The following is a 25,086-nucleotide window of genomic DNA, read 5'->3' on the forward strand; positions in this document are numbered from 1 at the left end:
GAAAAGTGAAACTTTTCTTAATATAGCAGTATGCTCTCTTGTTTGCTCACTGCTCATTCCTCCTCAGTTATTTCATCACACGTTGGTGAAGGTGGAAGCTAAGTCTGGCTTCTGCCCAATATTGAGCTAGTTATCTGTTCAGGAAAAGGCAGAAATCACTTACGTTAAAGTTGACGCACACGAACCAGTGCAAGTTTTAGCTCTGAGGACACTGGATGCAATCGGTCAAGCCTTTCCTGTCACTCCCTGCCCCCCTTTAACAGACAAGCCTATGGAAATACAAGATCCATAGGTGAAAATACCAAGTGAATAATTAGTCTAATTTGAATCCCCAAATTTGCTAATCACATCTGGTCTTTCAGACTTCATCTCAAAGAAAAAAAATTAAGCAACAAACTTACTTTTCTACCTTTCAATTACTGATACCGATGAATGGTTTTTGGATTAAAAAACATTAAACCAATTCAGACAAATCAAAAGCTTTTATTTAGTGTAAAGTCAGAAATACAACATCTTTAAAATGTTCATAAGTTAAATGAAGGCCACAATAGTGGGATGTTAAATGTTAAAAGATGAAATGACTGCTATATACATAAATGGATAAAATACCACTATCCAGTCTTACAATACAAACCCATGATTTTAAGGTTACTTGATCTCAGGAGAATTGCTGAAATTTAACAAGTGCATGCTCTGTTACCTCTTGACATTGGTAAGTATCTCTTACAGTGCAGATGAAAACGTGTAGTGACATGGCTTTTACGCTAGGATGGCTATAATGAAATGTAACTTCTATAAGTCAAGTGCTGTTTTTTTTTTTTTTTTTTTTTAATCCTCAAACCCTTCAGACACCAAGTAGGTTACTAGCCAGGTTACTAATCCTACCTGCTAGAAATTCTTAGATGTATTCAGAGCTCTAGATAGGCAGTAAAAGGAAAAAGAACAGTCCACAGAAGATTAAAATAATTTTAGATGTTTATAGGACCCCCATCACATAAATGAGATCACCCATTTTTGCCTTGGTGGGTGAAGTTCCCAATAGCACCCAAAATTTTTTTCATAATCGGGTTTCTTGACTCAGGCTTACAATCAACCCTTAAGACATAATTAGTACTTTGTTTGCAGTCATTTGATGCTGACACTCCAAGAGGAGTGCTATACAGCCATTTTAAATAAAGACAAATGAGACACCTCTCTCAGGGGAAGGGAACCTCACAAGGCCTGCTTGCAGTTGAGGAAGAGCAGTGCTTAGCTGCTGAGAAACTCGCATTTTGAGATGGGTCTATTCTATCATTACATCTACTCACTCATGCAGTTCCTGCAGCTTTGTTTATTTTTCAGAATCTACCATAACAAAGATGAAAGAAAACCTTGAACTAATGTTTCCTTTTCTTGAGAGGTAAGGTAAAATGCCTTCACTACCTAAGAGGCAGACATAAGTTTTGTATAATATCCACAGACAAGCTGTTGTTGGCAAGATGAAACAGATGTAACTGAGTACTGATAAAGCTTACATTGTTTGTTGTTTGTATTCTAGCTTCTGCTTTCTTCTTAATACTGATCGTGCCAGATGTGCCCTCTCTCTGGGAAGCGCTGAGGCCCACTGAGTGGCCTGAGTGCCCCTAAAAGCCTGCTAACGAACCACCCAGCAAGTGTAAGACAGGACACCTTGACACCAGGCACTGCTTGGAGCAGCTCAGTCTGAGAGGCCTCCACTACCTCCACTGCCACCTCTTCCCCTTGGTGGTGTGGTGCACCTCAAGAGGTACTTCACAAGCTTAGGCCTGGAGGCAGGAAAACTGTTGCTCTAATGGCTGAAGTAAGGACAGGTTTGGCACTCCAGGAGGAAGGTAAAAGGTGGCAAGCAAAGACTTGTTCTTAGTTCCTCACTGCAGGTTTTCAGAATGAGCAAGAGGAACAGTGCTGACTTTCTGTCAAGCTTATTACTGGGTGTTTTCATAACTCTTAATCACACAACTGAAAATCTTTTGGAAGATCATACATTGTGACGCAGTGCCTGATCGTTCACTGAGGAACTAGGGGAGTAAAAATGGTTTGAAGTGTGCATCTTACAAACTACAAACAGTCCGATATTGCATCAGTTCAGTATTTCTCAGATGCAAGTTGCTTATTCTTGCTTCCCCTTCCCTTGCTGTCCACCCTCCCAAAAATCTTATTTTTTCTATATTAAAAGAAAATAAATATTCACCTCTGCAAGCCCTGCAAATAATGTTATACTGTTATTACTTCACAGAAACTAAGTGGCTTATAGGTTTTTGTTTAAAGTTGCTTTTCAGAGATATGGATAGTACTATACAGCAATCTAAGTATACTTGCAGTGAAAAAGGTGATGCAATTAGACTTCAAATATTTATATTAAATAAGGTTTCAACACTTCCATTTTATAATCATATTGTTTTGCTAGTCAAGAGCACTACCCTAAAACCTCAAAGGTAGCCAACAGACACATTTGTTTAATCTGACAAACTAAATCCAGTTTAACAAGATATGCCCATTTTTAAAACATGAATATGAAAGCCTAGTTAGTTTCTACACTACATTTGCACAGTGCTTAATCTTAACAATACACAAACTTGTCTCCTGTTCATGATGATGCTCTTAATTCCATTTTATAACTGAAGCTTACAGTCTTCAGGTATCTGGTAAAGCCACAAACTAAGGTATTTAGCTCATGTAGCCTATGCCAATTAAAACAAAAAAGACAGCAGCAATACAATAACATCGTGAATCAACCCTTACTTCCTTTTGCTTTTTGTGTCAGTTGTTTGGAAAACACTAGATGCTGACATCAGATTTTCTATATACTGTCCAAGAACTTGGTTTTCTGATTTCAGTTTCAAGTTTTCTTCCTTGACAGCATCTACTCGTGCTGACAGATCTGTGAAAGTGACATTAATCATAAGGAACATTAGACATGATTTCATACAACAAAGAATATATTCTGTGTGCCTACATCAATCTATTCATGTTAGGCTGTATAGTATTACCTTTTAAAATGCTGTGCTACTCCAAGTTTTATCTGAAGATATTTTTTCATAAATTATTTGTTACACAGTATTTTATGGCAAATTTGTTACACAAGTTACTTGTTAATCTGTATCTTGATTCTTTTCCAGACTATTCTTGAATCAAGCTATGGCAAACTAAACTGGAAACAAAGTTTCAATTATGAACAGGCTCAAAGATGATCCTTTTATCACCCCTTTTGGCCTCTTGGGTGCTAGGAGAGTTGAGCAAACACTTACGTTGCACAATGCTAAAAACAAAACCTGCTTGCTATCACTGAAGGTTCTACTGAGATCTTGTTTATATAACTTCAACTGTGTAAAAGACATTTCTTCTAGACAGCAGCACTTGCAGAGTCAGGCAGGCAGAACAGCTCTTCTGTTTAATGCTATGCTTATAGAAAAACATCTAATGGGCCAAGCTGCTAACCTTCAAGTGTATGCTGCAGTTCCAAAACTTGATTAATAAGCCGTGTTTTCTCTTCTAACTCCAACTGATTCTCAGCTTCAACAGCTGCAATAAATCATATAAGCTTTAATGCAGTATCTGTAGCATAGCAAAAATAACAGCAAAGAATAGCAACATTAAGAACTCATACCATCCATGTCAGCATTCATCATTGCAGAATGGGCACTTTCCACTTGTGAAGAGCGTATTCTGGAGAAGTGTTCTGTTTAAAGAAACAAGAGTTAGAAAAGGCAACTGTCACTGTAATAACTGCATTTACATTTGATTTTTCGATGGAAAAGCCACCACTTAAGCCTATGGCAAAACAGCGGTTTTCTAAGAGTCTTTAATTAATTTGCGCGTGAGAGCCTTCAGCGTGGTCCGTAAGCATCGTTCCTCGATCGACTGCGCCCCGGTGCGTGAGGTCGGCTCCTCCCGACCACACAGCACATCCGCGCGGTTCAGTGAGGCCGCTGCCGCCTCCCGGCGCGGATCTTTCTAGAACCGGCTATCGGGGCGCTACAGCGGCGCACGGCGACCCCCGCCGCGCCCGCGCCCGCCTGGCTCCCGCCGCCCGCGCCGCCGGCGGGCGCGGCCGCAGCCCGGGCTGCCCGCGCCGCTGCCCCCCGCAGCGCCGCCGGCGAAGGGCCGCCCCGGCCGCCCCGCGTCCCGCCGGGAGCCGCCCGCGGTGCCCAACGCCCGCCCCGCCCCCACCTCGCGCCGCCGCCGCCGCCGCCTCCCTGCGGGCTGCGCCCCGCGCCCCGGCCCGGCCCGGCCCGGCGCCACCGCTCTGCCGCCTGCGCCGCCGCGCCTGCGCCTGCGCCGCCGCCCGGCCGCCGGCCCTGCGCGCGCACCGCCTCCCCCGCACCCCCCCGCGCCCGCCGGCGGGGCGGGCGGGGCAGCGCAGCGGCTGCACGCGACGCCGGCCGCGGCCAATCGGCGCGGCGGCAGGACGGCGGCGCTCTGCGGGGCTCCGCCACGTGCGGCCGCGGCCGCTCCGAGGGCTGCGCCCGCGGTCCGGCCTCGGGCGAGAACAGCGCCCTGCCCGGAGCGCGCACCTGCGCCGGGGCGAGCGGTGGCGGCGCGCTCCTGGGAGGCCGCCCTGGCCCCTCTAGGGGCTCCCGGAGCGGCTGTGAGTTTCGGGATGGCACCGAGATCCCACGGCGCCTCGTGACACCGGGACGGGCAGGGCGCCGCCGGCCCGGCCCGAAGGGAGCGCAGCGGGGCGCCTCGCGCGCGCCCCCCAACGGCCGCCGCCTCGCGCGCGCCCCCCAACGGCCGCCGCCTCGCGCGCGCCCCCCAACGGCCGCCGCCTCGCGCGCGCCCCCCAACGGCCGCCGCCTCGCGCGCGCCCCCCAACGGCCGCCGCCTCGCGCGCGCCCCCCAACGGCCGCCGCCTCGCGCGCGCCCCCCAACGGCCGCCGCCTCGCGCGCGCCCCCCAACGGCCGCCGCCTCGCGCGCGCCCCCCAACGGCCGCCGCCTCGCGCGCGCCCCCCAACGGCCGCCGCCTCGCGCGCGCCCCCCAACGGCCGCCGCCTCGCGCGCGCCCCCCAACGGCCGCCGCCTCGCGCGCGCCCTAACGGTCGCCTCGCGCGGCGCGGCAGGCCAGGCAGCGGCGTGTGGAGCAAGGGGGCCCTCTGCCGCCCGGGAAAGGCTGTCACAGCTCCCGCGTCCCTCGCGGTGGCCGGGGAAATGCTCCATGGAGGTGAGGCGGGGGGTGGGGTGGGGTGTTTATTTGCTTTTAATCACCTTCAGTCCTTTACCGTTAAATCACGCCGTTGAATAATAGCGGAAATAACGAAAATAAGTATGTAACTAAAATTGTATCAACGAACTTGTTTTTCTGGTAAAAACAAATTCATTTTCTAACCAAGTGTTACTGCAGATATTTAGACCACCTGGTCCTTATCACTCTGTGTGTTGTCCAGAAGACCTTAAGTAAGGCATGTTTTCTTCAGTATGTAACTCTTTCAGTGTTGTGTAGTCTCGAAAAGCCTGAGAAAAGCTGCAAAAAAGCCACAAATGTGTGATCTCAGTTAACTCCCAGTTGTATATGAAAGCTTTTGGCTGGAGCTGTCAACCAGCTGGAGTCCAGCAGGATTTACCTGCTCAGGTACAGTGCTGTGCAGGCCTGGCTGCACCACTTCCAGTGGATTAGCCTTTGGCAAACAGAGTATGCAGATTAAGAAACCTGTGATTTAGCACCTTGTTCCTAGATCTTACAGTGCTGGAGACTGTATCACAAAGAAACCTAAGTAACCTCGCATGGTTGCTCTAGTTGAGCCAGGTTAAATAACTCCAGACCAGCACTACTGTTTCTGTGGTGTGTTCCCCCAAAGTTATTTGCATTTGCACAAAGGCTCTGCCAACTTGCCTAGGTCACTACAGTGAAACCCTTGCAGGACATGTACAGGACACTCCTTTTGGACCTGGTAGGACAGTCTGTGAGCCACAATAAAAATAATGTAGGACCTGCATTAATGGTTTCACTGAAGGGACTCCGCACTGCGTACCCCATAGTATCTGTATAGATATTTTGTATCTGGGTATTCTGCTCTAGATGATAACTCAACTGCTCCTTACCCTGAGGTGCTGAAGAACAGCCATCATTTCTCTTTGTTCTTGAGGCTTGCTATACACTCTTACAGGGAGCTACTTTCCATTACTATAATTCATTACTTGTATTTTTGAATGTCTAGAAGATGCAAACATTGACCAAAATCCTATTGCTGTAAGTACTGTACCAACGGAGAACAAAACATTAAAGAAGTTACATTAATGGCAGCACTATGAGATTTGAGATTCTCTGTGTGATCAGACTTTTTAATAAAAGTTGGATCTGTTTGTTCATAATTTTCATGGTTTTGAATAGGAAATATCTTGATGTTTTAAGATGTTTGAGCACCTTCAGCTTGAAATATTAAATTAGCATGTTGCCTGTGAAACAGGTTCTATGCTTAAATACACCTGTGCTTATGTTTGATTACTCAGGTGTATTGAAGTAATTTGGCTCAAGACAAGCTTCTACTCATTTGCGGTAGAGATGGCAGAAAGAAGAGCAAAACAAGGATGATGACTGAGAAATTTTGTTACCTTTTAAGGGGGTTTCTACTTCTACACTCAAGCCTCATATTGGTCAAGTTGGGAGTGATCTGCTGTAATCTGAAGCTGCCACTTTTTACCCTTTTATTATCAGGTTTCTGGAAACTTTTCTGGCTGGTTCTTGACCTCTATGTTACAGTGGTAGGACAGAAATATATCCCATTTTAATTAAATAATTTGATGCCATTTACATGTGGAGGAAGGTATAGACATTTGAGAAGTGTGTCTTCTACTATATATATTTTTTAATATGCTATGGAAAATATGTCTTTCTAATATCTTGCGTCTTCTGAATGCCTCCACAGTTAAAATTCTCTTAATTAAATAATTGGTTTAACTTCACTAGCAGATGAATTCAGATTAGAATGAACGTTGTTGAAGCTATGAAAACATGTTTTAATTAGAGATGCTAGAGTCTGTATTGGAAAATTAATATTGTTACTCCCCTCCCTCCTTCTGTTAGTTGGTCTACTTAGAACAAAGTGTATTATCTTCTCTAAAAAAAAGCCTTTTAACCCCAGAAATTCTTAATCCCTGCAAGCAGTCCTCTCAGATGGTAGCTGGGCTTTAGGAACTTTTTAGTAACTCTCCTTGATTGCTGTTTTCAAAATGACAGGTGCTCGTCACCCTGTTATGATCTTGCCTATTGTGCTTGTTACGTGGCATGCTTGGCAATCAGCAGGTTCTCTTAATTCTCTCTAGTGAGACAGTCTCCAACACTATGATTAAGGGGCAGAGTAGGAGGGGGAGGAAGAGGAAATATGGCCAAGATTTATAAACAGGTACAGAAGAATGGATGGAAAGCTTGCTTACCAGATGAAGAAACCTCCTGTGTTTTATACTGTAGAGGAAGAAAAAATCTTTACAGGCTAATCTTTGGGAAACATCCCTCACATTTGCAGAAATTACTCTTTGCTCACTGCACTACACTTGCTCTTTCTTGTCTGAACTGTCTCAGAATGAGAAAAGTAAAGAATCTTTGATAGTGAGTAATGTGACTGAATGGGATCCAGATATTGGCTCCTATACTGTTGCAAATGAAAGAGTAGTAATTCTAAGAGATGCTGGTTTACCTACTGTTTCTGTTTTGCTGCATATACTGTTGAGGGTTCATTTGTCTGTTTTGCCTGGTTTTGGATTCTGAGTGTACCATGGGTTTTTGTTTTTTATTCTTAACTGTGTTGAGATGTACTGGGCTGAAACTTATTTTCAAAAATTCTGTGTGAGAGTTTGTGTTTTATTTACTTAAAACAGTCTCTACTGTTAGCATTGCACAGAGTGGCTGCCAGCAGAGAACAGATGGAGGCTTTAGTCTGCATACTGCTCTGTGTTGTCAGGTTAGTGTTAAGGAGTTGGACAGAGGCTTCCTTAGCTTTAAACTGTGGCACATTTGAGCATACTGGACTTTACACAATACACCTTCCTATTGTAGGTGCTTAATGCCCTTTACCCTAGGACCTGTGATTAAGGAGCTGGCCCATGCTCGTGAGTCCTAAAGATCAGAAACGGTTTGTCTGTGGCCTGGCTATGTCCCAATTCCATGTCAGAGTAAGATTTGTGCATATATTTTCTTCCTTCCCCACCTTCACCTGATTTCCAAGGAAAGGATACTAAAGCGTTGAGCTAGTAGGGAGTGATAGCACATCCCTGATCTGCCCAGTCAAGGAACCGAGACAGCTGGGTTGATGCTGCAGGTTGCACCTTCCACAGAGAGCAGACCTAGCTCATCTTGCTTTCACATAAATAGATTTGTCTTCCTACCCTCCTGCTATTTTCTAATGCAAAAAGCTGGATCCCAGGCTCCTAAATAGACGCTATATTACCACATTAAAAAAAAAAAAAAAAAAAGATATTTTTTGAGAAATCAACTAAACCCACAGAAGCTTAGCATAGCTGCTCAGAGCTGCTTAGCTGTCTTGCATTGGGTACTACACTCTCAATTAAATTTGTTGTGCACTTTGAGTTTCAAGCTATTTGGATTTAGAGTATGTTTCTCCTGGCCCATCCCCCCTGCCAAATTCTTTTATAACGCACAGTGTCTTCCATTTTGATGAAGACACTGTGCTTGGTTTCCTGCTTGACTGAAGCAGGCCAGCTGAAGCCTTTGTATAACACTTCTTTATCAGTTTATAGTATCATTAACTTTTATATTTAAAAAGTGTAATTTCCAGCTCTTTAAATTTGCTACTATGGAAAGTCTTGTTTGGGGGCTGTTCCTTGGAGCATTGCAAGGAACATAGAAGAACAATATTGCCCCTGCTTGTTGTCTATGCCTTTACATAAAATATACCATCTTAAAAAGCTGCATCATGTTCCTTTGGGATAACACATGGAAAGCAAGCTACAACACAGTAGGTGGGTGGTTATGCTGTGATTAGTTGTAGTGATTTGAATGTACCATTAGTGTCTAATCTCAGAAATGTATAGAAGTCATATACTACTTCTGGTACCAATCAGATTTGTCTTCCTAAAGACTAGCTTCCACTTGACAGGGACCTGGCAGCATTTGCATCTCTGTAGTTCCTCACTTGCTGGGAATGGCAAAAGGGGTAAACACTAATTGCATGTAAGTAAATGCAAATCGGTCAACTTGGTAGCTGTTTACTTGGGTCTTTGGAATATACAGCACAAGGCCAAGTGGTTTGGCATAACCAATGCCAAGCTTTTCTCCCCCCCCCCTTTTTTTTGTTTATGAATTTATTGCTTTCTTCTTCAGAGAAAATATACCGTATAAAGACAATGAAATAATGTTCACAAATGCCGCAAATTGGTTGTTTTGTCTTGTAGAACAGCATAACAACATACTAATGTTCATCCAATGCTGTTTAAAGAAGAAAAGAGGATTGTTTTTATTGTTGGAAATACTTGAATACTGCCCTAAATAATGTTCTGCTGTTCAATCTTTCTGTTTATTAATGTGTTTTTACGTTACACATTAGATTTTTTTGCTTCAGGTAGAGTGGATTTGCTGACTGAAAAGTTACACAGCTTATATTTTTTAGCAAGACATCAATGATCCTGAAGTAAAAATTACCTTGAATTGAAGTAAGAACCAGTGCTAATCCATTTTTTTTTTATTATTCTTTTTATAATATTCTCTGAGGAGTTTCGCCAAAGCAGGGGAAGAGGCATTCATGATACTGTATTATTATATGCCTTATGTTATCTTCAATTTAAAAGAAGAGCAAATTTCACTGTACAATTGCATGTACAAATGCAATTATCTATACTTATATATATTGTAAGTTCCAGTTACAATTTCCTAAAACTAGTTGACATTACTGGCAAAAGGAATTAATATATTTAGTTTCACTGAAAAAAGCATTTTTGTTTAAAATAGCAACAACCTCTCTAGGATGTTAGGCATCAATAGGAGCTAACTTGAATGCATGTGTGCATACAGTTATAAAACTATGAGAGGTAATTTTATTGCTTTTGACTCAGATTCTAGTAGTCTATCGCTGCTGATAGCAAACAGCTTCAAATGTTTTATTTCTAAAACTTGTGTACATCCTGTTTTTCCATGGTACACAGTGCAAACCAACAAGCCTTTCACTTCCTTTTTGGCAATGTTTCAGGCACTAGAGATGCCAGCGAAAGCTCACTGATAACAGAGGCTTTACTGTTCATCAGTAGAATAGAAATGTATTCTCCATTTCATCAACAGAAGGTATTGTATGTATTTCTGAGATGATTTTACTATTTGAACCGTAGCATTTCTCCTTTAACTAGCATTACCACAAAGAAAAAGATGATAAGGAATACTACTGGCTTAATACTTTTTTCTTTACAGTAGTAGCTAGTACAGATCCTTTATGCCAAATCTTTACTATTTTGTTTCTCCACAGAGATGACAGCCTCCAAGAAGTGAAGTTGTTTTCTGTGCACTTCTGTACAACTATTGTTATTCTCTCCCAACAACCACAAGAGGCTTGTAGCACATAATACCTTGTGCAAATTTACAGCCACAGTTTAAACACAGACTTTTGTCAAATGCAGAATTTGTGGGTAGCTTTTAGTTTGTACTTTTCCAGACAAAATCGAATTATTATACAAAATGAACAGCACTTTTAGCTCACATCGATCTAACTATTGCGTATGCCCATAATTGCTGTCTATGTTGTGGTAGAGCCTTAGGCACCAAACGAGCATGGGATTTCACTGGATGAGATAATCTGTGAGCATACCGTTGGGGGGGGGGGGGGGGAGGAAGGGAGCCTCTTTAGAAAGCCTACTAAAAGGGAGCCTTGCAAAGCTGCTTTTTCTCATTAATTCTAAAGAGGTGTCCCCTCTGAGGGAACTGTACCCTATCTGATTGCAAGTTTGTGCAGGGGTGCATGTGTTCATTTGTACACTGACTGCACACAGATGAATGCAGAATGAGGAACTGAACAAGCCTTTTTTTTAACTAGTGCATACAAGATGGAGGATGAAATGAATGGCAATCTTTGCAGTGTCAGGCTGTAAATACCAACATATATGACATAATGTTGGCTGGTTACCAATCTGCTCTTCCTTGTAATCATCTGCTGTATGTATGTCACCAAATTTTGTGGAAGGACTTTTTAGCCAGATTTCATAAAGCTTTTCTGGTAACAACGAGATGGAAAACTATTTTCCTGTTTTATTAAGTTAGGCCTAAGTATTTAAAGGGTTGTTTCTACTTTTTAAAAAGGGTTGTACATGAGAAATTCAGTCCTTGATATTGGCTTTCTGGGAAACAGTATTTAAAAAAAAGAGAGAGAGAAGTTTATGCAACTGTTAGGTGTTATTTCACTGTTTGGTTTTACTTTGGGTTTAATTTCTTCTGTACTTTCATTTGGGTCTGTAATTTTGTGGGGGAAGTTTATCAATCAAGTGCTATGATTTTGTAAATAAAAGGGTATTTCTTTCACTAGAGGTGAAAATAATTTTTACCTCTCACAAATGCTATTAATGAATGCTTTCATTGGTTTCAAAGGCTTTTGATATTGCTATTAACATATTGATTAAGAATTTTTTCTTGCTACCATTTCATTTTAATTCTAATTTACATTAAAGTGATTTATTTTTGATACCTGTGTACTTAATGACTAGCAAAATACTGCCGCTTAGAAAGAGCAATAGCTATTAAATATTCATAGATTGCACTCAGTTAATTAGGCTCAGAAACCCCTGTTGCTTTGTCACAATAGCTTTTCCCTATACTAAAGAAGCTCTGTTATGAAGACTTGTTTGTTTTCTGGTTATGTTATCAGATTGTATATATGTAACACATCCTTCCACTTATCTATGTTAGTATGTTTTAAAAGATGGAGGGAGAGTCTTACGTGCTGAGTGCAAATATAATGTAGTTCATTAAAGCTAGTAATTGTTTGTGATCCTACTTAAATTTTAATTATAGAACACTTGCTTCTACATCATCAGCTCATCCTCAGGCAAAGTCTACTTGTTTATGATTTATTTCAAGATCCATATTTTGTTTGTCCTGTTTCTTTATTCCTTGTGTGAACTTGCTGCTGTCAATCCTAAGGAGTGTTTTTGTCTCTCTCTGTGTAGTACTTTTCTCCCCCTCCAGCCTCTGCTCACCTGTAATTGGTTTTCTTCTCCAGTCTTAACTGTTGTAGCCATAAGGCCTATTCTCTTTGTCAGCTTCTGCCCTCCAGGGTCATATTAATTAGTCTTAATTTCTGTTGGAACAGCTAACGAAAATCATATGCTGCAGAGCATATGATCTTAAGTCTCTTCCTAGAGTAGGCTAGAATTTTCTCATCGTCTCTCTAGCTTCCAGATGTTGCTCACTGTCAGAACAAACAGAGCAGGTTATCAGGTTCACCATGAACCTTACTATTTTCTCTCACTCTCCCTCACTCACTCCCCCTACCTTCAAGTTAAAAGCTTACCTGAAAACTTCACTTTGTTTTCAGTTACTCTGAATTTCTCTTTTGACTTTTGAGTGACTCCCCCTCCCTCTTCACTACTGGGAAAATGCTCTGGTATTGGTAGCAGATCTTGTATTACGAGGAGTTTACTCTTTTCGGAGAGCAACTCAGCTGTAGTTCAGATCTTTGTGCAGTGCTTGCTACATGTCTTATTTGTTTAATTTTGGATGAAGAAGAGAACTATTAATCGTGTCTGGAAGTAGTTATCAAAAAAAAAAAAAACTCGCTACAGTCTGATAAGCAGTAACAATGTTTGTGTAACTCAGGAGAGGGACTGAATTTCAGAATAGAAAGGAATAGCACAGGAGCAAAGTCCTCTTCCTGATGTGAACATGAGCTTCCTCTGACTTTGGGAGTGTTACTGCAGTCAAGAGTCTAGTAATTTTAGAGGTGCAGTTTCTGAGGTGTAGCAGAGCCTTAATAGCATGGCTGCTGAGCAGTTACTTTTACATCAGTGGTATCTGTCAGGGCTTAAGCATTAGTGAGTATCAAGTCCTGAATGCATAGGCTGGCTTTACTATTGCACAACTTAGCCTCTCTACAAGTCAAACTTCAAGTTTTTTGAACCATGGTGTCTGCTGTAAGTTGGTGCTTGAATGAGAGGGATTTTGACTTTGTGTCTCCATTTTTCTCATCTCTATTAACATTTTTCAAGCTGGGAGGGTGCTGGCGTTAGAGTAGTAGATGAGGCTAGAGGATTTTTGCCTTACATAGAAAAGCACCTTGACATATACCAAAAGATTAGGCAAGTAATGGAGCAAAAATCTTCTGTGAGACTCGGCAGATTCAAAACTCTCCCAGTATTTTGGAGTCATTCCTAACTTGGCTGCTTCTGGATGTCTCAAGGACTGGACAATCTTGCCACTGTGTAGTATCCCTCATCTGTTCTTGCCCTTTTATTATCTGTGCAGCAAGTTATGAAATGGTATCATAGGAGACTTACTGCACTTTTGCAGAAAATTGTCTCAGATTCACTTTCAGGAGAAGACACTGCATTACTGCAGGACTTGCACCAAGGACAGCAAACTTATCTTATTGTGACTAGTTCAAGTCAACCACATGCATCATTAAGCTATATACTTAAATAAATAAATAAATAAATAAAAACATCCATTGCAGCACCGTCACACTAATGTGACATTGCTGGAGAACTACTTTCAAAAAATAAGGTTAACTTTCTATGCTTTTTATCTACCAGGTACGAAGGACAGAACTTAGAATAACATTCATCAATCTTTAAAAAAAGAAAAAAAAACATATTTTTTCTTTCTTTAATCAACAATCCAGAAGCTAGTGTAAATTAGCACAGGTCTATGGCAGCCATACTGACATGCTACAGTTGATACTCTGGCCATACCTTTCTAAATAACTTATTATCATTCATATTAATTCACTTTATTTTTCCAGAATATAGAAATTTCCTGCCTTTCATTCCAAAACATTTTTATTCCATGAGCTAGAGGGGCAAGAGAGACATTCTTTACTTTTGTAGTTTCCTTAAAAACTATAAAATGCTTACTAATGGGGATTTAAATGGATCAATTCATTTCTATTACTAATTAATTTGTATTGCTTTTGGTGAGCTCTCGTTAGAGCATGTCAAACCGTGCCTTTCTACGTTCACGAGGAAAAGCTGGGACTACCTGTATTTTTTTTGATGTTAATAACAACTAAGTTAACACTTCTGAAATTTTTTCTTTCTAAACAAGTGAAAGACTGTGTGCTCAGATAACAAGTATATATTAACATATATATATGCTGTTATTTGAAAACTATGATAGCCCTTACACTGCCAAAATCTCAATTTTTAATTAATCATAAGGCTTATTCAACTATATAACTAGAAAAGTTTACTAAAGGGCATTTTCTAAAAATACACTGCACTTGATAATGAGGAGCAAGAGATCTCTGTTCACCCGGTATTATTATTCAGCTAATAGAATCTGTATTTCTTCACTAGATTTCTGTAGTTTCTTACCTGAATCATCTGCCAAAGAAATGTTGGTGAAAGTGTCGTCATCTTCATCCAGAGGTAACTCCATTTTGCTTCCTTCTTTTGAGGAAAGTTTAAGAGCATTAAGCATGGCAGTTGTCAGCCATTTTTCAGTGTGCATGTGACTTTTCTTGTTAAATCTTTAATGAGTCCATACGCCACACAGGTGTTATCTGATTCTGTCGGCAACTACACGTCTGTCTTTCAGTCCGGTCTCATCTGAACCTTGAGCTCTTTTCTGGAAATTGTTAAACTAGAAGGTTAAAGAGTGTAACAGCTTTGTCAGATACATGCTGAGCAAATGCTATTGTTTCAGGCAGGTTTTATGGAAGAATTGTGTTTTCATACTAATGAGATTTGTTTTTCAATTTTTCTCTAGGGCTGGGTTTGTTTCTTTGGATAGAGGAAAGGAGGGAAAGTTTAACTTTTAAATGTTCAGAAATGTTACTTACAGCCCAAGCAAATACAATGGACAGATTTGGGAGCAGCAGACTAAAAACCTAATCTACAAATACTTGAGAATGTGAGTAATTTTACTTATGTGAAGAGTCACATTAAAATCAATTGGGTAGTATGTGCAAGTGAAGTTACATAAGTAAGCATGTGCTCTTCTGTGGTAGTAGGTAGGGGGAAGAAAGAGAAATGTAGTTGAAACAAAAAAAAGCTTGCCTCTTCAGGTTTTGTTTGGACACATATGTGGTATCTAAAGGAAAAAGAATGTAGTTTGAACATATAAATAGGAAATTCATCTCAGGCAACTTACCTCTTATTGAGAAATAGCTTCCTTTTTGCATTCATATAGTAGAATGTTGATTTCAACTTATTTAGCGTTATGAATGGCTCCAGTTTTGATCAAAGACAATGTACTGAAAGTGGAATCATTTCTTATTCATGGGGTTGCAGGTTCAGTGTCTGCCTGGCTTGGTTTATTTTTAATTAATTTGTTTCCAGAAAAAGACTATAAACTTAGGATATGGACAAAGGATTTTTTCATTGTAATTAGGAATCTCTCTGAAGTCTCACTAAAAATTAGATCTTGGTTTTGTGAAGCATTTTCTGACTAAAGAAAGAGTGCTCAGAATTCATAGTTTGTCTTTCTCACAACCATAATCCTAATTTAGACTCCTGAGGTAGCCTCTATGTACAGAAGTAAATGCACATAAGTTTGCAGGAGAAAAGGGCCTAAAGACATTAAACACAGAGGCATGGAAGTGATGCAGCTTACAGAAATGATAGATGTAATGCTGTTCATTTCCCCCCCCCCCCCCCCGATACTTTAATGTTTGTGCATGCTTTAATTTTATTATATGATTTTTTCCTATTGGTGTGGGTAAAGTTACCGACAACTGTCTTCAGGAAGTACTGAAAATTAAGCATGTTGCATTTTCAGAATAGAGTTTCAAGTTATTAATTTGAATTTAGCTCTAAGCAATGTGAAACAAAAAAAATGCGTTTCTGATCTTGAGTAGTCTGTGTAAAAGAGATTATCTGGTTTAATTCCAAATCCTTGAGTATTACAAAAGTTAATGTTCTTAATTGATACATTTGTGGACAGAGCTGACAAGCACCAAAGAAATGTGGAGCCTCTCTTTACCTAGAATGTGATTCTCATCGAGAGCTAGGACTTAATTTTATGACACTGTATAGGATTGTGTAGTATATTTGTTTCATGGGTAAAAGCTGAAGTCCAAGTGTTTTACTATAGATGTTTCTAGAAAGTTATACGTTTGCTTGTAAATTCTGAATGAAAAAAGAACAGTGGAAGAGGAGAAGTGAGAAAACAAGCAGTTAATGGAATTTTCAGCAGGTAATCATGCTGTCATATATCCACATGTGGTTTAACTGTTGTCGCCTGGTCTTTTCCCAGCCATTGCCCAATCCTAGCTGCTAATTATCATTGTATGTTGTCATGTTGAAATTTGTTTGTTTTTCTTTGGTGGTGGTGGTTCTGTTTCTTTTTTCTTTCACTGATGCAATAGCATGCTTCATAAAGTCTATAGTAACTATAACAAAGTTAGAAAAAGGGGAAACATTTTGATCTTTATTTTTGTCCTTTACTATTTTCATACATGTTATATATGGTTGAAATATTTCATTAACTCATTTTGGAAGGGTAGATCAAAAAATACACACAATTATGTAATTCATTACTTCTGAATTTTGTAAAATCATACGTGTGAAACTAAAAGGTATATCTTGTCTGAACTGTGCAGCCAGTGTCTAAAGTTTTTAATTAACATTTCTTGCCTAGGTCAATATGGTTCTATTATATTGGCCATATAGTCTTCTTTTGGTGGATTTACAATTTCCATGTACATTATTAGTTGTTTTTAGACAAATTCCCACAGTAGCATAGTGAATGTGGAAGTTGTGCACCTGTTTTCTATGTCTACATCAAAGCCGTTAGTAAAGGTGATGCAAAATAAAAGCTGTATTTTAGTTAGAGGGAGTAAGAGACTCTTCAGGGTGCAGGAGAACGTGATTTGGAGGGAGGAGTTTGGCAGTCTCATGTGAAAGGTACTGATCCCTGCAACTTCTGGAGTAAGGCAACACCAAGAGCATTCCACTTCATACAGCACTGAAGAGCAGGTAACCAGAGGAGTTATTCTTCCTGGCATACAGAATCCTGGCTACAAGGCTCAAAAATAAGGCTGCTTTGCAAGTGTGTTTCAGAGCTCATTAAAAGCCTCTTTGAAAGATCTTTGGTCAGATCGCATACTTCATTCCCTCAGTCAGTGCTTCTCCCATTGCTCCTGCAGAAGAAGAGTGCATAAAGAGTAGGTACGTATATAAAGAGAGTGTGTGTGTGTGTGTGTATATGTATGTGTCTGTATAAATATGTGTGTGTATCTGTATATATGTGTGTGTATTTTATATATATATATATATATATGTGTGTGTACACACACACCTGCATATAGTCAGACACATGTGTCACTCTGCTATTTACAGAGCTGCATTGTTTCCCAGAAGACTGCCTTTCATGGACATCTGGGAATCTGTTGGATTTGTGGGAGATCTCCACAGCTGGTTCATAGAAACAGCGACTGATTTACCAACAGAGAAGGATGGGGTTTAACTAGGAGGGCTCTGAAGATGTTGTTTCATCTTTCTTGCACACAGAGTTTTTCACATTTAAAACATACACCCATGTGGTATATCTTTAAAGGCAATGTAGAATTAGATCCATAGCTTGTTTGTCTGAGTGCTGTGGTGAGAAATATTTTTTCTGTTGGTGGCCTGATATTTTGGGTGCCATGTAAGTGTGAAGGAGAAGTACCTTTTTTTTCTTTTTTTTTCTGTCATCGTATTTGTTTTGTGAGGAAGAGCAGTAAGGAATAGCTGTAGACAGAGGTACTCTGAACAACTTAAAAGAAACCTGTGTCTTGGAATTAACTCTCAGAGCACAGTGAGCTTAGCTATTTCCATCTGTAAATTACTTTTACTGGAGTAATGGATATTAATGTAAAGTAAAAGTTTGGTTGTAAACCATCAGTTTATCTTACTCAGGGTTTCATTAGTATATTGAAAAGAGATTGGGGAGTACCTAGCAGCTGTCTGTCTGCCTCTTTAAACAGGGGTGGGTAAACTGAAGGTTACGGAGGGTAGGGTAGGAGAGGCTGTCTGTCTGTGAGCCTTTCATGGGGCATTAGAGCAACAGCACCTGGGATGTTGTAGCCTTGTGCTAGGCCAGTTCTGATGAGTATTGATAACAAATATGCTAGCTGAGCACTGTCTGGATATGACCGTCATGAAAGCAGTACATAAATGCCCAGGAATGTCATTGAGTTTGGAACGGAAATGACTCTCCAAGCACTGGATTTTGTATCAAAATGGGCCACTTTGTATAAAATACACAATTATAGGAGGGTTTCAGTCCTTAGATTTAAAACATCGTAGCTCTAATCTGCCTGGTAGTAGCTTGTTTGCATTTTTACTACTGTAAGTACCATGTAACCATTTGCTAATTAAAATGATTTAATAATGACCTAAAAAGGAAGTTGGCTTGGAGTTAAGTACAGATATATGGAACACCGTAGCTGAACCACTGCATGTACTGTGACACTTATTTATATTAACAGTTTAACAGCACTTCTAGCTCAGTTGAGGCAGACTTCAGTTCAGCACGTTTTATGCAGGGCTCGGCCTTGCACTTATGAAGTGAACCGAACTATAGCATCAAATTATTCAACAGCCCTCTTCACCAGCTTGCTGTGCTCCTGTTATAGGGCCAACTTGTTACCTCTGGGAATGCATAGCTGTGATTGGCTTTGTGGTAGCTTTGGAAACTTTTCTCCATGCCTGTATTTCAAATCTCATTCTAGCTGTGCAAGGCTATAAGAAAGAGTGGAGTCAGGAGGTTAGAAAGTTGAGAGATGTTTTGCCACGTATACCACCTCACAAAATCTCATTGGAATCCTTATTCCAAAGATGTTATTCTACAGAGACACCTAGTAGCGCCTTGATGCATTCTGGATATCTGTAGTAGGAAAAAAAAATCACAAAAACACTCAAGTGAAAGAGTTTGTTTGCTTCAGAGAATACTGGGACAAAGTCAGAAGGTCCAAGTGGGTTACATCCTTGTAACAGCACAGTTATAGTGATTGATAATCCATTGGCTAATGCTGCGCTGTCTCAAATGTTAATGCATTCTTCTATTTTTGTTACATGGTGATTTCATAAAGAGAAAGTCTGATCTTAAGGCTGGTTTTGCAAATGTGGATGTACGTAATCTAAGCAACATAGTGTATTAAGCCAGGAAGAGATTCTGAAGTAGGAGAACTATATTTTGTATCCTTGGGAGTGAAAGATTGGCCGATGGCATATTTCCTTCCATTTGTTGCGAATGCAGTCTCCTATCCTTACTAAATAATTCTCTGAAAATTTTTCTAACTGAAAGCAGATAGAGAAATTTAAAAAAATTATAATTACTTTTAAAGTATTTAAATTTTATATAATATTTTATTGTGTGTGTATATATGTGTGTGTGTATGTATATATATATATACATGTGTATATACATGTATATATATACATGTGTGTGTATATATATATACACACACACACACATATATATATATATATAAATCAGAGTATTTAAAATACTCCTTAAAATTAAAGCCATAACTGAAGCATGCAAGTCTAGTTAGGCATATTCCAAGGCAGATGTCCAAAGAAGTGTTATTGTTTGAGCTTTTACTTTTAATCACCACATATAAAAACAAAACACAGAAATAATTCTTGATTTTTATTTGTTTCCATTAAAGCCAATAAACTCTGAGTAAAGAGAAATAGAATCCAGCTCTGAATGTAATAAATATTTGCCCAAGTTTGCTCATACTTTTTAACACAACAAAGTAGTTATAGTGTTTTTTTTTTTTTTACCAAAAATATAAAAATGCATCCAAGTTTTCAGTTTCACACAGTATGTAAAATACAGCACTTTTAAAGTATGCACCATGTTAGGAAGTGACAGCTGCCAGTGCATTTCTGTTATAATGAACTTTGACAGAAAGGAACTGCAGCTCATATGTTTAATGCATGCTAATAAAGCAGTGATATTACTAGTAAATTCATGGCGTATTCCAGGCTAGTCTGACTGACAGTGTATAACAATAACATGCTTGCAGAACAGGTGCTGACAGAAGTGCATTAAACTTCTCTCACAGATTTAACCAGTAAACTGAGGTATATATCAATATCTGTCAATAATTCTCCAAGGTAGATTTTTTTCCCCTCTCTTTCTTCCCTCTTTCCTTTTATCAGGTTAAGATACTTACAAGCTATGTTGTGGCTGATACAGTCTTGTAAATGCTGAGGTACATTTTGAAAACTGAAGACATGTATGCAAATGAATATCAGCATTTGCAAGTGCTGCTTCTTAAGCTGCATCTGCAGCTGGCTGCCTGGAAATAGAAGAACCCACTTGCATTCATACCCACCCACTTACTACATTAATTTTGATAAGTGCCTACAGAGTTTGAAGGGTTGGGGTTTTTTGTTTTGTTTTGTTTTTTTGCACAAGTAACTTTTTTCATTTGGATCCAGAACTCTATCTGAAAGTGAGTAACTTGTTCAGAACATCTGGTATGAATGTCTTGAAATAGACCTACTTTCCTTCACATTGGTCCATTCAAATCTCAGATTTCCTTTCATGAGCCTGTATACACTTGGAGAATATTTGCCTACTAAAATTAAAAATATCTAGTGCTCCAGTCTAATTCAAATACTCCTTAAAATTTAATGCTGTTATGGTTCCTATAAAACCAGATGGTGGCTGGGCAGTGGGTGAGCCTACTTACATTTTACTAGTGCTTGCCCTTCCATTTTCCTCTCCTTTCTTTTTCATCGAGTGGATCTTCTCATAATTCTTAACTAAGTGACTCAGCATATGCAGCATGCAACAGAACAGGACTTTTCATTGGACTTCAGAAACAAAACCATCAAACTGCTTTTCTCTTTGAATAAAAAGAGAAACTCATTCTACTTCACTCCCTTGATTTTTAATTCTAGAGACAGTACTATTCAGGAACAGAATTGGCTCAGGTGATTTCTACATATCTAATAACATTTTATTTTATTCATTAAAGATATTAGGAGACTGTTGGTTAGCTCACTGGTGAGTAGCAGTTTAAAGATGAACAATTCCCCCCAACACACACCATGTGTTTTTGGTTTCTTTTCTTTTTTTTTTTTTCCACTTTACATTCATACTTAGTATTTCATCCACTGCTCTATAAAACATAGATGCAGAAAAATGATCGGTGCATAACCCTGTTCAGGATAACTATTTCTTATGCTTTTAGCAATGTCCTTTTATGTGACTGGCTACTAGCATCCTCCTGAAGTAAATATGACCAGTGAGAACATAGGAATCTTTCTCTTCGCTTGGTCCTTCTTAAAGCCATTAGCTCTATAACCTGCTAACTTGTATGTTCTCTGTTCCACAGTGCAGCTGAATGCAGAAGACTTCAGCTCTTAAATGCATATTCATTAAAATTTGCATTTGCTAAATGGATGGAGATCTAATCCAAAGTTTATTGATTAACAAACAATAAAATCATAAAATACTAATGGATTTTACTTCACAAAAGAATTGCAACAATGAGTGGCTCTCAATGCAGTCAGAAATGTTCTTTGTGCCAGCTCTGGTGCTGAGATCACTAGTATCTCTGTTCTGGTGCTGAGGTAGCTAGTATGTATACTTGAGCAGTCTAGCTCTAGCAACACAGATTTGAATGCTGGCTTCAGAATTACTGCTGGCTTCAGGAGCAGGGTAAGCTGGCTCTCACTGAGCCCTGCGCTGCTGTGCCTAGACAGCCACAAGTACGCAGTCCAACAGTGTGTCAGCCCAGTCTATTCTGTATCTTCTCCTTGAATCTTAGTACTTTAAGTGATTCTTCTTTTTTGTAAGTTTTTTTGCCGTTTCAAATTTACTGTTTTGAAAAATCAAATTCTAGACTCTTTGTACAGCCTGAATTCTGCTGCCTTTGACTTGATCATCTTCATGGCAAGTACTCTGAGTCTGAGGTGTCCGCTGTTGCTGCAGGCTTTGAGAGAGGGCGGTGGAGGTCTTGCGTAGTTTGTGCACCAGGCTTCCTTAGAGGGCATTGTTGCTTTTTCACAGCTCTGTCATACACAGCTAGTAAAGGGGGCTGGGTCCAGAGCACCAGGCCTGGTTTCAAACAAGCACAGTTCTTGCAGCAAAAACAAATTTGGAGGTTGTCAGTTTCTCGGGGCCTGCCCGCCTCGGTCTGCCACATCCCTGAGTCACTTGCCAAGGTGAGTAAATGGGCTGCCACATTTCTGTGCTGGGCTGCCAGCGGAACACTCTGCAGAATAAGCTAAGTGTCAATCAATCAGTAGTCAGATACTAAAAGAGTGGCAATGAGAAGGGCAAAAGCTGTGTACATATATCTTTAATAAAAGTTACATACTTTAACAAATGTTATCAATATTTATAGACAAATACCTAATTTTAAGATCTCATGTTTCCCATTATGTATCTGTTTTTAAAAAAACTCTGAGATTATTATATACTATTCATAGAAATCCTTGCTGGAATGTAATCCTGTGGCATGAGTGCTCAAGCATTTTTTGTCTTGCTTATTGGACCTTGTGTATTTAAGCTGCAGCTGTGCTATTTTTTTGACAGTGCAAGTCACGCTTCTCTCTCCCCTTCCCCTTCCAGCCCCGCATAAGGTTATCACTGATGGCATCTATGACTGAAGCTAGTCTGGAGACATAAATTATTTAAGGTGACTAATGCTTTCAATGGACTTGATCATCAATAATGCTTATAATAATACAATAGCAGAGAAATCACAATTGAGAGAGACCTCACGCAAGAAAATACAGTTTCTGGAGTAGGAGGAAACCTTTGGGCATGTTTTAGTCCGTATGTAGATGAAGTATTTCCCAGGAACTTTAATGGAATTGTGGCCAGCGTCATTAAGTAGAATTGCCAGATCTGAGTTTTATTGAGAGTCTTACAATAGTTGATGTTCTCTTAAAAAATCAGCTTCTGAAATTATGATGCAAGAATCTTACACTTTATTTTAAAAATGCAAGATTTGTGATAGGGAATAAAAGTTTGAAAGAATGTGAACCTTGGAAGAAGCTGAAAACAAATAAATATCGGAAATATTAAAAGAAAAAGACATATTATTTTAAACCTGAATCCTTAAGTCATAATTTTTCAATGGTTGGGGCTACTTTGTTCCCATGTCTGAAGGCTAGAATTTTTTTTAATTATTATTTACTTAAGATTACTAAAAAAAAAAAAAAAAAAGGTTTCAGGACTGTGGAAGCAGCTGCTGCAAAGATTTCTCCTATGTGTGTGCTTGAGGGGCTAATTCAGTTTCTCTAGCCAGATTTCCTGGGTGGGAGTCATTTCACAGTGAAATGAAGATTTAGTTTTATTTGGGAAAGGTAAAAGTAGAAGGGAGGGCAAGGGAGAAAACAGTAAATGCATAGTGAACCAGCTTGATTTCCAAGCCAAATAAACTATTTAAGAAGGAAAGAATGAAGCAGTGATAGTATTGCCAAACCCAAGGATTTGAAAATGTTAGTCTGTAAATGGTTCAGCCTCAAAAATAATAAATATTGGGATTCTTCTTATTAGCCTTTCTGCTCTTGAGCCATGACCATTTATACTTTTAAGATCTCTTACAGCCTATGAGTCTGTCTGTCTTTTCTTTTCTTTTCTTTTTTTTTTTTTTTTAAGAGCTAAAGCTAAGCAGTTATGAGACTATATCAGTTCAAAAGCTGAGACTGGGAGAAATGTCACACAGTCTGGGGTAAAATAAGAATTGTAATTATATGTGATTTAGTCAGAGGCAGCCACAAGCCCATGCAGTAGTAATAACACATATAGTATGTGAATGTCTGTTATCAAAAAAATTTGCCATAAGCAGAGACGGAAGTAAAGTTGTTCCCAGATTTTGCAGCTCTAGTGATGGAATTATCTGGTATGGCCCAAAGCGTCAGCAATGTGAAGCAGCAGGAAGCCGTGCTGTGTTTGCCCTAGTTGAAGCTTCTGTGATGTGGAATGGACCTGGAATCTGTCTCCCTAAGTGAAAAGCCAGGGACGATGACAATAAAACATGTGCTAGCCTCCCATGTTGTTGGTCTCTAATTCACTTGAGATGTAGTTTTAGCTATTGAGAGAATCTGAACTTTAGTGCAGGTTCACAGGTTTAATCACAGGACTGTTTTTACCTACCCCCCTTGCTGCCCCTTGCCAATGTCACAACCTCATGCTTCCTCATCCACCCCATCTCCTATGTACCTGCACAACCTCTTACCTTCTCAGCGCTCATTACCTGACCCGTGTTTCTGTGTCATCAGCTGCTTAGTTGCAGGTCCTACCTCTCCGAGTTCTAGCAGGCACAGTATAGGAGGCTACTTCCCGCAGGGGAGAGTTGCTATCACTTGATGGGCAGTAGCTTACTTCCGTGCAGTGATTCATGGCTTCTCCTTGATCGCAAATAGAAGGCAAGAGTCTAGCACTTGTACCTGCAGAAGGGAGGAAGTCCTGATCTTACTTTTAGGAGAATGTTTCTAAACAACTTAATATCAAACAATGCCTTTATAGTGGAAGATAAAAAATTTCTTTATAATTCTATTATCATGAGTTTTGTCCTTTGGGAATGAAATGGAGTAAGTCCATGGCAAATATGGCATGAGGTGTGCAGTATTTTTTGAGAACGAATCATCTTTTAGATAAAATTATAAGCCAAGATTTTCTGTTAAAGTTTCATTACTGGTATTTTGTCCAGTTTCTCATTTGGTTAATTGTTTTTATGTTTTATCCAGCTTCCATCTTTCACTGTTTTTTTCTGGTGGCCTTACGTAAGCTGTGTTTACTTAGATCTGGAAAAAGCAGGTAAAAATTCCATCTTGTTTTCTTATGCCACTTTTTTTTTTCCTCTCTCTCTCTTCTGGTATGCCTATACTTTTGTGAGAATTGTTAAAATGGTTCTCAGGCTCTTAGGAAAAAAAAATCAGAAAGCTCTTTTACCCTTTCCTTTAAACTACAGTATGTCCTCTGATATTTTACAACAGTATGCAGCCTATTGTTTGGAAGATCTTTT

The 25,086-nt window shown here is 39.8% G+C and overlaps 1 protein-coding gene across 2 annotated transcripts; it reads right to left on the reverse strand.

The window, feature by feature from the left end:
- Positions 1 to 463: 463 nt before the first annotated feature.
- SCOC (short coiled-coil protein) lies at positions 464 to 14,598 on the reverse strand. Of its 2 annotated transcripts, none has more exons than XM_062573954.1 (4): positions 14,477 to 14,598; positions 3,626 to 3,697; positions 3,457 to 3,540; positions 464 to 2,899 (listed from the first exon to the last, which is right to left on the reverse strand). In XM_062573954.1, exons 1-4 carry the CDS (start codon positions 14,580 to 14,582, stop codon positions 2,757 to 2,759), a joined length of 405 nt encoding a protein of 134 aa, XP_062429938.1. In that variant the 5' UTR covers positions 14,583 to 14,598; the 3' UTR covers positions 464 to 2,756. The 2 variants fall into 2 exon arrangements, with proteins under 2 accessions (XP_062429938.1, XP_062429940.1); XM_062573956.1 differs by lacking the exon at positions 14,477 to 14,598 and adding an exon at positions 4,189 to 4,249.
- Between the last annotated feature and the right edge of the window lie 10,488 nt (positions 14,599 to 25,086).

The sequence above is a fragment of the Rhea pennata genome, chromosome 4, assembly GCF_028389875.1.
Source record: "Rhea pennata isolate bPtePen1 chromosome 4, bPtePen1.pri, whole genome shotgun sequence".
Lineage (NCBI taxonomy): Eukaryota > Metazoa > Chordata > Aves > Rheiformes > Rheidae > Rhea > Rhea pennata.